Source organism: Grampus griseus (genome assembly GCF_964374135.1).
Source record: "Grampus griseus genome assembly, chromosome: 2".
NCBI lineage: Eukaryota > Metazoa > Chordata > Mammalia > Artiodactyla > Delphinidae > Grampus > Grampus griseus.
The window spans coordinates 32907252-32922502 of NC_139018.1; the positions used below are offsets into that span (position 1 = coordinate 32907252).

The window sequence follows — 15251 nt, forward strand, 5'->3', positions numbered from 1 at the left end:
AAAAAGAGCCGGGAGCACACTCGCCGCGGCGATGGACCGCCGGCCTCTGTGGGAGGAAGGCGAGTCCGCAGCCCCGCGGCCACTTTGATCGTTGCGCGCCTCCAACTTCACAGAGTGCACCGCTCAGGGGGTGCAGCCCGGCCTCCGCCCAGAGCGACCCCGGTCCTCGCGCGGGGAGGAGCTGCGGCGGGAAAGCCGAGCCGCCGCCCGCGGTCTAGAGGCCACCCGCCCGAGTTTTTCCGGCCCTCAGCCCGCGGCGGGGGAGGAGCCGCCGCCACTCGCGTTCCCTGGCCCCCGTCGCCGCCGGCGGAAGGGCCGCGCGCTTCGCGGAAGCGCGGCCGCAGCTGAGGATCAGCTGCTGGAGGAGGCGGAGAAGGAGAAGGAGGAGCCTAGGGGAGGGGGAAGGGGAGGGAGGGGACCGTCAGGAAGCCGCGAACGCCACCGAGTGTCTGCACACCTCGCTCCGTCTGCTATGGCTGGTTAAAGAACCATCCGGATCGCAGCGCGGGGGGAGGGTCGGGTGGGGGGAGAGCGCCGGCCGCGCGTGAGGCCGAGGGAGGGGCGGCGGCGCGAGCGGCGGCGGCGGCGGTTCCAGCATGAAGAGGAGAGCTGGCCTGGGGGACAGCATGAGGTCAGTGGTGGGCTTCTTGTCCCAGCGGGGCTTGCATGGGGACCCCCTGCTCACTCAGGACTTTCAGAGGAGACGCCTGCGAGGCTGCAGAAACCTCTACAAGAAGGACCTCCTGGGCCACTTCGGCTGTGTCAATGCCATTGAATTCTCCAACAATGGAGGCCAGTGGCTGGTCTCAGGTAAATCAACCCCCTTCCCCTCCCTGCGCCTCCCGGCCCCCTTCCAACCTCCCCTTTCCGTTTTCCCTCGCCACCCTCCTCCTGCCCTCCGTCCCCACCCCCTCCCTCCTCAACCCCCCCTTCGGCGGTGGGAAGGTGGGTGTCAAATTAAAACCCTGGCGGGGGAGGGAGGGAGAGAGGGGTAGGAGAGGATGTCTTCTATAAAAAAGACCTAAAATGGTTGACAGGTCCTTAATTCGCTTTATCCCAAGTGTAAAGTGATCTCTCCTGATGACTGCGGTGGAAGTGTGGGTCGGGGAGGGGGGCGAGGTTACCGCTTGACAAAGTTTGATGGGAAACTCTTCCTCCGCGTACTTTAAAAGGTGCTGGGGGCATTTGAGCGATTTGGTGGGGGAGGAGGCCGAGGCACGCCGGAAGCCGGGGGCGGCGCGGGGGGAGCTCGAGCCCCCGTCTCCGTCGTCCCGGGAAGGGGCTTTGGGTCCGGGGGCCGGGCTGTGACAGGGCCGGCCGCCGGAGGGGTCGGGGCTGCGACTCCAAGTGAACGGAGGGGAGGTGACGAGCGGGTCCCCTTGGGCCGTCCCCTCGTCGCCCTCGGGCCCAGCGCCATCTCCTCGGGTCCTAGAGTGGCCTCTTCCGTATCTTGTTTTTCTTATGGCTTTGGGAGTGCCGAGGGCTCTGGAGGCCAAGGGGCACCGGCCTGAACTTGAATGCGCAACTTGCGAGGCAGGGGGTGGGGGGCTGGACGACCCCGGGAGACTTGTTGGCTGGAGCCCCGAGCCCGCACCCCCTTTCCCCGCGCCTGCCGTTGCAGGTGGTCTCCGCGCCTCCTCCTCCCGCCCAGCTGGGCTTGGTTGCCCCCCGGCTCCCCCTCCGGTGTTGGGTAAGTGGCGAAATCGAGGCCGGCGCTCTGGCCGGGCGGTGTAGGCCTCGCTCTCCCGGGGCTCCTAGCGACAGGCAGCTGAATCGATAGCCTATTGCTCCCGGGGAGGCCGGGGCCGGGCGGGTGGCGGCGATAGCTGCTCCGGGGGAGGTGCTCCTGCCGCCCGTGGGGGCGCTCGCCGCCGCCGCCCTCCTCATCACGGGGGTCGCGGGCCCACGGCTGGCGAGAGGGGATGGGTTACGCTGGGGGCGGCTCCCCGAAACCCGGTTCAGGGGAGGAGGGCGAAGACGGCTGATCTGGCGTTCCCGCTCGCCTTCTGCCCTCCCAACCCCGTCCCTTTTCCTATATCGAGAGGGAGGAAGGGGGAGCCCAGCGCTGGACGTGGCGCTTCGCTTCACCCAGGCTGGTCCCCGAATGATTTTCTAATTTACGTCAGTGGGCAGCTCGCCAGAAACTTCTGGGATCATGGCAAAGCATCCGTCTTCTTCGCGAGTAACATTCGGAAGTGACACGGGGCGTGCAGTCCAGTTTGGGGGTAACAGAGATAAGACTTGTGATCATTTCATGATAAACCTTCTGGGGTTTCTCCAGAACTGACTTGACTTTTCCACTTCAGATCGTTTTCTCTTTGACTAGGTAGATTTTAGTCCTAGATCATCTCCTGAAGAAATCTAATATTCCACTTCGAGACATACCCCAAACAAAAGCTTCCTTCCCCCACAGGGCCAAAAATTCCAGGGGCAAAGATGGGGGAAGAGCTCTTTACAGAGCTCCCAGTTTTTTCCCCTGCTGCTACTTCTGTATTCATCATACTCCTGTCTACTTCCCAGACTGATGTATTCCAACAGACATGTTCCCAGACACAAGTAAATGCACCCTACAGGGTGAGGGAATTTAGGGGGTGCTATTACAGACTGAGCTAATCGTGTTGATTAAATCATAAATGTAGTCATACATTGCTCAATTTAACAGGCTTTTTATTTATTTTAAACATCTTTATTGGAGTTTAATTGCTTTACAATGGTGTGTTAGTTTCTGCTTTATAACAAAGTGAATCAACTATACATATATCCCCATATCTCCTCCCTCTTGCATCTCCCTCCCACCCTCCCTATCCCACCCCTCTAGGTGGTCACAAAGCACCGAGCTGATCTCCTTGTGCTATGCTGATCTCCCTGTGCTATTCGGCTGCTTCCCACTAGCTATTTTACATTTGGTAGTGTATATATGTCCATGCCACTCTTTCACTTTGTCCCAGCTTACCCTTCCCCCTCCCCGTGTCCTCAAATCTGTTCTCTACGTCTGCGACGCTTTTTAAAAGTAACAGATTTATTAAGATATAATTCACATGCCATACATTTCATCCATTTAAAGTTCATTAACACTTTTTAAATATATATATTTATTTATTTGGGCTGCGCCGAGCCCCAGTTGCCACCTCTAGTTCCCCGACCAGGGATGAACCCGGCCCCCTGCATTGGGATGGTGGAGTCTTACCCACTGGACCACCAGGGAAGTCCCCATTAACACTTTTTTAAAGATGCTAAAAAGTTGCCTCCATTTTCTACCAGTTAATCCTTGTGTAGTACCTTCCCCCATGAACCCAATTTTCTCTAGACTTGACCAGTTCATTTCCTTTATCTTAATTTTAGTCTGTAGAGGAGCAGGGTCCTTTCCACAGGCAGGCTCTGGTAAACCTTCTGGTTCTAGGCATTCATTTCCTCTTTTCTAGGCCTGAGTTGCCCATCTCCATCAGTACTTCCTGGGTTCCAACTTTCTTTGCCCCTTACTTCTCCTCCTTCCTGGCACGCTTCCTCTAGCTTAGTTCTTCCTGTTTCCTTTTTATCTACTCATGTCCTTGTTCCTAGTCTTCCAGTAGGCTTTTTCACCTGCCCCTCCAGTTTAGCTCAGCTACCGTTAGCTTTTCTTACTTGTTCCCTGAACGGTAGAATTAGCTTATTCACCATCTAGTATGAGTACAACTTATGCAACAGAAAGTTCCTCCTGTTCGCTTCAGATAAGGAAGCCCCCTCTGGGAGTCATAAATACACTTGTTAAAGCAAATTAAATTTTGTTCTGGGAAGTCCTTCAATAAGCTTCCCAAATTTAAAACTATTTAAGGTGTCTACATCTTATTTATCATTGTCCTTCTTTAGCAGTTAACACCTGAGGGGAGGAGCACATGGTATTTTGAGGCTAATGCTATCAATCCCTAATGTTTCACCAAAAATGTGGTGGGAGGCCAGACTGTAGGATGGTAATGAGATTACTTTTATACATTTTGTTGTAGTGCTTGTATCTTGTCTGGATTGGTTAAAGCTCTTGAAAGTGGTGATTAAAGTGAAAGTTTGTTCCACAGAAAAGGAGATCAGACTGTGGTTACCAGAGGAGGGGGCGGGGGAGTTGGGCCGGTGGCAGGGGAATTGGATGAAGGCAAGTCAGAAGGTACAAACTTCCAGTTATAAGACAAACAGGTACTAGGGATGAAATGTATAATGTACAACATGATAAATATCATTAACACTGCTGTATGTTATATATGAAAGTTAAGAGAGTAAATCCTTCGAGTTCTTATCACAAGAAAATTTTTCTATTTCTGTAATTTTGTATCTATATGATAGAGTGAATTCACTAAACTTATTGGAATTATCATTTCATGATGTATGTAAGCCAAATCATTACACTGTACACCTTAAACTTATACAGTGCTGTATGTCAATTATATATGAAAACTGGAAGAAAAACAGTTTTTTAAAATGATAGATTGTTCATAGTTTGCTCACTGTTTTCATTTTCTAATTGTTTGGGCAGGCTCACGTTTCTTGTAACTGATACACTATTTGGGTTTTTTTGTTTTGTTTTTGTCTTTTTTTGTTCTTTTAATTTTATTTATTTATTTAGCCGCACAGCTCGGCCTATGGGATCTTAGTTCTCGGATCAGGGATTGAACCCGGGGCAGTGAAAGTGTCGAGTCCTAACTACTGAACTGCCCGGGAATTCCCTGACACACACTATTTGATAGAATTAACTTAGACCTAGGCCAAAAATAATATTTGCATGATTCCTATGGCCTTATAAAAATGCTGTTTGTTAAGGATACATCATTGCTTTTTTGTTCTAATAGCTAGCCCCTTTTCCAGGGCACAATGAGGCCAGCAGATATTAAGAGTAAAGAAGAGAAAACCAGGAAGGAGAAAAGGTGCTCAGCTGGGAAGTGAGTGTGTGACAGCAACAAGTGGGAGGATGTTTTTTTGACATTTTGAAATACAGAAGTATTTTAACCTAAAAAGTATTTTTCTTTTCTTTTTTTGCGGTACGCGGGCCTCTCACTGTTGTGGCCTCTCACGCTGCGGAGCACAGGCTCAGCGGCCATGGCTCACGGGCCCAGCCGCTCTGCGGCATGTGGGATCTTCCCGGACCGGGGCACGAACCCATGTCCCCTGCATCGGCAGGCGGACTCTCAACCACTGCGCCACCAGGGAAGCCCTAAAAAGTATTTTTCTTTATTGCTGAAAGGGGCATTACTGTGATATCATGTAAGACAGTGTGGTATAGCATACACATGGTTAAAATCACTGCTGTGTCATTTAATGTGTAACTTTAGTCAAGCTGCTAAGCCTCTCTTTCCTGATTTAAGCAATGGGAATACCAGCACCCACCTGAAGGGCTGTTGTGACAGCTACATTAGGCAAAGTTTAGATTGGGTACTGAACAGAGTTCCCAGCCTTTCAGAAAAAATGCTGAGTTTGTTTTCTTTCCCCTTTGTACTTATAACTTGTGGTTTCATTATTAGCTGGTACTTGTTCTTACAGTGATGGTAATGGACATGTGCAAATGGGGCAGACAGGATAGTTTTGTGATTTTTTTGATGTGGAATGAGGAGGCACAATATGGTGGGGAAAGAGCCTGGGATTTGGTGTCACGTGGTATGTTGGAGGCTCTACCAGTCACAGATTGTACGAATTTAGGCAAGTTCCTTCATTCCTCATCAGTAAACGGGATTAACAAATTGCCCTCACTACCTAACAATGAGGTCTGTTCAATGAAATGTCATGTGTGAAGGTACTTTGTGAACTATATGGGTTTGAGTGAACATTATTCTATAAAGGACAGCTTATGCCTGATGCAGTCTTATCTTAGAATATTTATGGGTGTTAGTTCTTTGAGAGATAAGGAACAACATTAAGTGCTACTTACAAGAGATTGTAACACCATCAAGGAGGTTATGCTAGTACACATATTTAAGGGATAGCCTGGGTTTACCTTTTAAGTCTTTGGTTGCATCTGATTCTTTCTTTAAATTGCCTCCATTGTCTCCTCTTAGGTTTCTCCTTTTCCCCAGAATGGAAATATGTTTGCTTAAAAGTCTTTTTATTTTCTCTTGGGGAAGGAAATGAACATCTTCTTGCATTCTGACTGCTAGACCAATCAGAATGTAGCTCTGGGGGAATTCCCTGGCGGTCCAGTGGTTAGGACTCAGCGCTTTCACTGCGGGGGTCAGGTTCAGTCCCTGGTTGGGAACTAAGATCCCACAAGCTGTGAGGCACAGTAAAAAAAAAAAGAATGTAGCTCTGTATATATAACTCTCTGCTTTCTTATATCTTATAAATGGTTTTGGTAAATAGAATCTTAGCAGTAAATAAAAATACTCAGCTCTTTGGGATAAGAGTTGCTGTAATATTATTTACCCTGAATTGATGTTTAAGGCATTGGAACTTGTAGCACTAGCAGATTAATAGCCCATAGTGTGAAGTTTTGAGTTACAGTGAGAGATTATGATTTCTTTTTTAATGCTTATGACTAAATGTAGAAAAAGCACCCTCAGAAGCTTTTCAGATAGCATCAGCAACTATACTGTTTCAGAGTGTTAATTAAGTAGGAGTTGTGAATGGGGAGAGGCATTAAATTACTTGGGCATAATATTTATAATTGGACTCACTATTTAGTCCTATTTCTATTTCATATGGGTCTCCCATATTCTTATGGGATATAAGTATCCACAGTTATATAGAGAGATTAAGAGTCATATAATAAGGACAGTGATGCATCTCACAGGGTTGTGGTGAGGATTGAATGAAATAACACCTGTAAAGTTTTTAGCACAAGGGCCTAGATAGACCATGCTGTTGCTCTGGTTGCTACTGCTGCTGCAGCTGTTGCTACTGTAACAGTAGTAACACGGAGGCCCGCGTACCACAAAAAAAAAAAAAAAAAAGCTTTTGTAGTACGTACGTTTTTGGGTTTTTTTTTTTGCGGTACGTGGGCCTCTCACTGTTGTGGCCTCTCCCATTGCGGAGCACAGGCTCCGGACGCGCAGGCTCAGTGGCCATGGCTCACGGGCCCAGCCGCTCCGCGGCATGTGGGATCTTCCCAGACCGGGTCACGAACCCGCGTCCCCTGCATCAGCAGGTGGACTCTCAACCACTGCCCCACCAGGGAAGCCCAGTACATACATTTTGACATGGTGATTAGGGAATCAATTCTTGGATTTTCTTCTGGACTTTTCTGTTTACTGATAATGCATTGCTGTGAAGGTGTTAAATTTTATTCTTTGGTCTATTTATTAGTTCAACAAATAGTTTTTTTGTTTTTTTTTTTTGCGGCGCGCGGGCCTCTCACTGTTGTGACCTCTCCCGTTGCGGAGCACAAGCTCCAGACGCGTAGGCTCTGTAGTTGTGGCTCACGGGCCCAGTTGCTCCGCGGCATGTGGGATCTTCCCAGACCAGGGCTCGATCCCGTGTCCCCTGCATCGGCAGGCGGACTCTCAACCACTGCGCCACCAGGGAGGCCCCAGCAGGGGCCTCTTATGTTATCCATTTTATACATATTAGTGTATATATGTCCATTTTATACATATTAGTGTATATATATGTATTAGTGTATATATGTCAATCCCAATCTCCCAATTCATCACACCACCAACCCCCACCCCTGCCACTTTCCCCCCTTGGTGTCCATACGTTTGTTCTCTACATCTGTGACTCTATTTCTGCCCTGCAAACCGGTTCATCTGTACCATTTTTCTAGGTTCCACATATATGAGTTAATATACGATATTTGTTTTTCTCTTTCTGACTTACTTCACTCTGCATGACAGACTCTAGATCCACCCACATCTCAACAAATGACCCAATTTCATTTCATTTTATGGCTAAGTAATATTCCATTGTATATATGTACCACAGCTTCTTTATCCATTCATCTGTTAATGGACACTTAGGTTGCTTTCATGACCTGGCTATTGTAAATAGTGCTGCAGTGAACATTGGGGTGCATGTGTCTTTTTGAATTATGGTTTTTTCTGGGTATATACCCAGTAATGGGATTGCTGGGTTGTATGGTAGTTCTCTTTTTAGTTTTTTTAAGGAACCTCCATACTGTTCTCCATAGTGGCTGTATCAGTTTACATTCCCACCAACAGTGCAAGAGGGTTCCCTTTCTCCAAACCCTCTCCAGCATTTGTTGTTTGTAGATTTTCTGATGATGCCCCTTCTAACTGGTGTGAGGTGATACCTCATTGTACTTTTGATTTGCATTTCTCTAATAATCAGTAATGTTGAGCAGTTTTTCATGTGCTTCTTGGCCATCTGTATGTCTTCTTTGGAGAAATGTCTATTTAGGTTTTCTGCCCATTTTTCGATTGGGTTGTTTGTTTTTTTAATGTTGAGCTGCATGAGCTGTTTATATATTTTGGAGATTAATCCTTTGTCTGCTGATTCATTTGCAAATATTTTCTCCCATTCTGAGGGTTGTCTTTTTGTCTTGTTTGTAGTTTCCTTTGCTTTGCAAAAGCTTTTAAGTTTCATTAGGTCCCATTTGTTTGTTTTTATTTCCGTTATTCTAGGAGGTGGATCAAAAAAGATCTTGCTGTGATTTATGTCAAAGAGTGTTCTTCCTATGTTTTTCTCTAAGAGTTTTATAGTGTCCAGTCTTACATTTAGGTCTCTAATCCATTTTGACTTTATTTTTATGTATGGTGTTATGGAGTGTTCTAATTTCATTCTTTTACATGTAGCTGTCCAGTTTTCCCAGCACCACTTATTGAAGAGACTGTGTTTTCTCCATTGTATGTCCTTGCCTCCTTTGTCATAGATTAGTTGACCATAGGTGTGTGGGTTTATCTCTGGGCTTTCTATCCTGTTCCATTGACCTATATTTCTGCTTTTGTGCCAGTACCCTACTGTCTTGATTACTGTAGCTTTGTAGTATAGTCTGAAGTCAGGGAGTCTGATTCCTCCAGCTCCGTTTTTTTCCCTCAAGACTGCTTTGGCTATTTGGGGTCTTTTGTGTCTCCATACGAATTTTAAGATTTTTTTGTTCTAGTTCTGTAAAAAATGCCATTGGTAATTTGATACGGATTGCATTGAATCTGTAGATTGCTTTGGGTAGTGTAGTCATTTTCACAATTTGATTCTTCCAGGTCAAGAACATGGTATATCTCTCCATCTGTCTATATCATCTTTAATTTCTTTCATCAGTGTCTTATACTTTTCTGAGTACAGGTCTTTTACCTCCTTAGGTACGTTTATTCCTAGGTATTTAATTCTTTTTGTTGCAATGGTGAATGGGATTGTTTCCTTAATTTCTCTTTCAGATTTTTCGTTGTTAGTTTATAGGAATGCAAGAGATTTCTGTGCACTAATTTTGTATCCTGCAACTTTACCAGATTCATTGATTAGCTCTAGTAGTTTTATGGTGGCATCTTTAGGATTCTCTGTGTAGTATCATGTCATCTGCAAACAGTGACAGTTTTACTTCTTCCTTTCCAATATGTATTCCTTTTATTTCTTTTTCTTCTCTGATTGCTGTGGCTAGGACTTCGAAAACTATGTTGAATAATAATGACAAGAGTGGACATCCTTGTCTTGTTCCTGATCTTAGAGGAATTGCTTTCAGTTTTTCACCATTGAGAATGATGTTTGCTGTGGGTTTGTAGTATATGGCCTTTATTATGTTGAGGTACTTTCCCTCTGTGCCCACTTTCTGGAGAGTTTTTATCATAAATAGGTGTTGAATTCTGTCAAAAGCTTTTTCTGCATCTATTGAGGTGATCATAAGGTTTTTTTCCTTCAATTTGTTAATATGGTGTATCACTTTGGTTGATTTGCATATATTGAAGAATCCTTGCATCCCTGGGATAAATCCCACTTGATCATGGTGTTGTTGGATTCTGTTTGCTGAGGATTTTTGCGTCTATATTCATCAGTGATATTGCTCTGTAATTATCTTTTTTTGTAGTATCTTTGTCTGGTTTTGGTATCAGGGTGATGGTGGCCTCATAGGATGAGTTTGGGAGTGTTCCTTCCTCTGCAATTTTTGGAATAGTTTGAGAAGGATGGGTGTTAGCTCTTCTCTGAATGTTTGATAGAATTCATCTGTGAAGCCATCTGGTCCTGGACTTTTGTTTGTTGGAAGATTTTAAATCACAGTTTCAATTTCATTACTTGTGATTGGTCTGTTCATGTTTTGTATTCCTTCCTGGTTCAGTCTTGGAAGGTTATACCTTTCTAAGAATTTGTCCATTTCTTCCAGATTGTCCATTTTATTGGCATAGAGTTGCTTGTAGTAGTCTCTTAGGATGCTTTGTATTTCTGTGGTGTCGTAACTTCTCCTATTTCATTTCTAATTTTATTGATTTGAGTCCTCTCCCTGTTTTCCTTGATGAGTCTGGCTAATGGTTTATCAATTTTATCTTCTCAGACAACCAGCTTTCAGTTTTATTGATCTTTGCCATTTTCTTTCTTTCTTTTTTTTGCGGTATGCGTGCCGCTCACTGTTGTGGCCTCTCCCGTTGCAGAGCACAGGCTCCGGACGCGCAGGCTCAGCGGCCATGGCTCACGGGCCCAGCCGCTCCACGGCATGCGGGATCTTCCCGGACCGGGGCACGAAACCGTGTCCCCTGCATCGGCAGGTGGACTCTCAACCTCTGCGCCACCAGGGAAGCCCCTGCCATTTTCTTTGTTTCTATTTCATTTATTTCTGGTCTGATCTTTATGATTTCTTTCCTTCTGCTAACTTTGGGTTTGTTTGTTCTTTGTCTAGTTCCTTTAGGTGTAAGGTTAGATTGTTTATTTTAGATTTTTCTTGTTTCTTGAGGTAGGCTTGTATTGATACAAACTTCCCTCTTAGAACTGCTTTTGCTGCATCCCATAGGTTTTGGATCATCGTATTTTCATTGTCATTTGTCTCTAGGTGTTTCTTAATTTCCTCTTTGATTTCTTCAGTGATCTTTTGGTTATTTAGTAATGTATTGTTTAGCCTCCATGTGTTTGTGTTTTTTAACGTTATTTTTCCTGTAATTGATTTCTAATCTCATAGCGTTGTGGTCAGAAAAGATGCTTGATATGATTTCAGTTTTGTTAAATTTACTGAGGCTTGATTTGTGACCCAAGATGTGATGTATCCTTGAGAATGTTCCATGTGCACTTGAGACGAAAGTGTAATCTGCTCTTTTTGGATGGAATGTGCTATAAATATCAATTAAATCTATCTGGTCTATTGTGTCATTTAAAGCTTGTGTTTCCCTATTAATTTTTGTTTGGATGATCTGTCCATTGGTATAAGTGAGGTGTTAAAAGTCCCCCGCTATTATTGTGTTACTGTTGATTTCCTCTTTTATAGCTGTTAGCAGTTGCCTTATGTATTGAGGTGCTCCTATGTTGGGTGCATATAGATTTATAATTGCTATATCTTCTTCTTGGATTGATCCCTTGATCATTATATAGTGTCCTTCCTTGTCTCTTTTAACATTCTTTATTTTAAAGTCTATTTTATCTGATATGAGTATTGCTACTCCAGCTTTCTTTTGATTTCCATTTGCATGGAATATCTTTTCCCATCCCTTCACTTTCTGTGTATATGTGTCCCTAGGGCTGAAGTGGGCCTCTTGTAGACAGCATATATATGGGTCTTGTTTTTGTATCCATTCAGCCAGCCTGTGTCTTTTGGTTGGAGCATTTAATCCATTCACATTTAAGGAAATTATCGTTATGTATGTTCCTATTACCATTTTCTTAATTGTTACGGGTTTGTTTTTTAGGTCCTTTTCTTCTCTTGTGTTTCCCACTTAGAGAAGTTCCTTTAGCATTTGTTGTAGAGCTGGTTTGGTGGTCCTAAATTCTCTTAGCTTTTGCTTGTCTGTAAAGCTTTTGATTTCTGTCAAATCTGAATGAGATCCTTGCTGGGTAGAGTCATCTTGGTTGTAGGTTCTTCCCTTTCATCACTTTAAATATATCATGCCACTCCCTTCTAGCTTGTAGAGTTTCTGCTGAGAAATCTGCTGTTAACCTTATGGGAGTTCCCTTGTATGTTATTTGTCATTTTTCCCTTGTTGCTTTCAATAGTTTTTCTCTGTGTTTAATTTTTGTCAGTTTGATTTCTATGTGTCTCGGCATGTTTCTCTTTGGGTGTATCCTGCCTGGGACTCTCTGCACTTCCTGGACTTGTGTGGCTACTTCCTTTCCCATGTTAGGGAAGTTTTCTACTATAATCTCTTCAAATATTTTCTCAGGTCCTTTCTCTCTCTTTTCTCCTTCTGGGACCCCTATAATGCAAATGTTGTTGTGTTTAATATTGTCCCAGAGGTCTCTTAGGCTGTCTTCATTTCTTTTCATTCTTTTTTCTTTATTCTGTTCCACAGCAGTGAACTCCACCATTCTGTCTTCCAGGTCACTTATCTATTCTTCTCCCTCAGTTATTCTGCTGTTGATTCCTTCTAGTGTAGTTTTCATTTCAGTTATTGTATTGTTCATCTCTGTTTGTTTTTTCTTTAATTCTTCTAGGTCTTTGTTAAACATTTCTTGCATCCTCTCAATCTTTGCCTCCATTCTTTTTCAGAGGACCTGGATCATCATCACCGTCATTATTCTGAATTCTTTTTCTGGAAGGTTTCCTATCTCCACTTAATTTAGTTCTTTTTCTGGGGTTTTATCTTGTTCCTTCATCTGGTACATAGCCCTCTGCCTTTTCATCTTGTCTCTCTTTCTGTGAATGTGGTTTTTGTTCCACAGCCTGCAGGATTGTAGTTCTTGCTTCTGCTCTCTGCCCTCTGGTGGATCTTGGCTGTCTTCTAAAGTCTCCTTCCTTAACACTGCATGTTCTATGCTTACTTACTTCAACCACGTGACTAACTTCACACCTCCTTTACTCTAATTAAGAGTGGGTATACAAACTGTGGTTACCAAGTTGGTTCCTCTTCTCCATTAATCTAACTAAAAGTACAAATAATATATTGTGTTTACTGAGCCTGTGGTTTTGAGTTTGATTTCTGCTGAAAGTATGCTGCTTGAGTATGGCTGAATTTCAGCCAACAGAAATAGGTATCTTTCCTTATAATTATACCTGTGGAAAAAATATCTATGCTTGGGACACAGATAATGTGCTTCAGAATAAAGTGCCTTTTGGAAGAAGGTTTAAACAATGTAACATGGGCGATCTGCCCAGGGAGCACTGTAAGTCATTTGGAAGCACTTTTGACACTTGGAAGCACTTTTGACAGTAAAATGAAGCATAGTGTTATTGCAGGTTAAGTTTACTTCTGTCACCAGCAGCTTCACTCTGCTTCTGTGAAAAAGGTGTTTTCTTTCCAAGCTTGCACACTGACTGGATGAACAAGGAGGGTTACTCTTCAGGTTCTGGTCTTGGATTCCACTTGCTCTTCACCTCAGTTTTTCTAGGTCAGGGATTTATGGAAAGAATTGACAACAGTAGTTCGTCACTTTAGTTGTCTGCTCTTCCCATGCCTGCATGTTTGCACTTGCTTTGCCACCTTGCGCCTCAGTCCTTGCACTTTGTAGTGTTAGACGCCCGAGATTCTATCATGTACCTCTCAGGATACAGAGTTGATATGCAATGGAGATCAGGTCTATGTGCTTTGAGTACTATTTTCCTGTTAGGGCCAATCTTAAGGGAGTTATATTCCAGAGGGCTGGGGCATGTAGAAATCAATGAGAAAATGGCATCTGAAGTAACTGACAAGCTTATAATATATCCAAGTAGCAGAGATTATATTGGCAGCAAGGCTGATTTCCATCTTCCCTTTTGCCTCTGCTGGGGCTCCTGCGGTTGATAAAGTGAGGTAAGATTACCTTAAATGGTTGATCAAGTAACTCCTTAGGTCCCCTGCCTTTGCTGGGGTCCTTTATAACTAAGATGACCATATATCCTGGTTTACTTGGGACCATCCCAACATCCTAGTACAATTATTAGTGCTCCTTTCATTCTTGAAAAGGTCCTAGTTTGGATTATAAGTCACATGGCCACCTGCTCATGATTGTCCGAGTTGTCTGGCATTCAGGTAGAACCAAAGCCCTAGTCTCTTAACACCTCCCATTCACTGTTGAATGCCTCTGCTGGAAAAGCTTCCAAGCCCCCATTCTCCCCACGTCAGGTCTTTCAACTGCCACTTTTAAGGTACTAAATTGAATCTGAGAGGCAGAGTGGTTGGTTAGTCATTTGTCTCCTCCTTGTCCTCTTATTAGAAAGAAAAACAAACAAAAAGGCTAAAACCATTTAGAAAATGCTAGATCCAGAGGCTAGTAAGTTACCCCTTCCTTTCTATGTACTTCTTCTTATAGTTCTTGTTCTACTGTTCACTTGCTGTACATTCTTTTTTCTTCCTTTTTTTCTTTTTAAGTCTTCCTGTGGGTTGATGTTTTTTGCAGAGTTGATTTTGAGGAAAGATGTTTTGACGAATGATTCTCCACAGAGTTGGAGTTTTTTTCCTAAGGTGTTTTTAACCCAAAGTGATATAATACTAAAACCATGCTAAAGGCTTAGTTTTGTGGAGTATCTATCTAGCACCATATACATTTGGAATAAAAGTTGGCCCCCTCAAGTGTATAGGTTGGCGCGGTGAAGAGTTTTCGGGGATTGTAGTTTTTCAGATATGTGGGCAGTTGGCTGTAGAATATCTTTGGTGTTGTGTAATGTCATCATTAAAGAAGTTTAAGAGATCTGGCCTAGAGTCCTGATTTCACCCTTCCGTGATCTTAGGCTGCTGATGTTCTCCCTCTGTGGAATCATACAGTTTAATTGCTGGAAAGGACTAATGATCATCTAATTGAAGCCTTTAATTTTACATATAAGGGCATAAAGGAGCAAAGAGGTAAAGTGATTAGCCCAGTAGCTCACAACTAGTAAGTAGTACAAGCAAGATTAAAATCTGGGTCTTCTGACCTGGTCCCTCAGTACGGAAAATTATGAGGTTCTGCATTTATAAAGGACTTACTCAAGTAAGTGGCTTACTTCACCAGTACATTCTGTCTGCAGTTTTATTGTCTCTGAACATGGTTGTTTTGATTAAGTTGGTAGTGCCTCATTATTTTGCAGATGAGTAGTAGAGATTTTCCAGGGGGAGGCAGACTGTCACTGTGGCTGACTCTCCAGTTTTAATTCTTAGCCTGCCTATACTTCCTTACTTTAAAAGGTTTTCCAAGAACATTACTCAGAAGAAGGAATTTTTGCAAATCCAGATACCCGTCAGAGTCTTATTACACAACTTTCCTCATTCTGAATTTCCATTCAAGTCTTGTATCTAAATTCCAGTTGTATCTTTCATGTT

At 43.9% G+C, this 15251-nt stretch overlaps 1 protein-coding gene across 2 annotated transcripts in view; it reads left to right on the plus strand.

Annotated features, from left to right (window-relative positions):
- Window positions 1-426: 426 nt before the first annotated feature.
- Window positions 427-15251, plus strand: part of DCAF5 (DDB1 and CUL4 associated factor 5) — a 98089-nt gene continuing 83264 nt past the window's right edge. The window contains exon 1 of one of the 2 annotated variants that reach the window (XM_082647934.1): window positions 427-810. In XM_082647934.1, coding sequence (XP_082504060.1) covers window positions 597-810 — 214 coding nt within the window. In that variant the 5' untranslated portion in view covers window positions 427-596. The remainder of the gene's footprint in view (window positions 811-15251) is intronic. The other variant, XM_082647935.1, reaches the window with a different exon arrangement.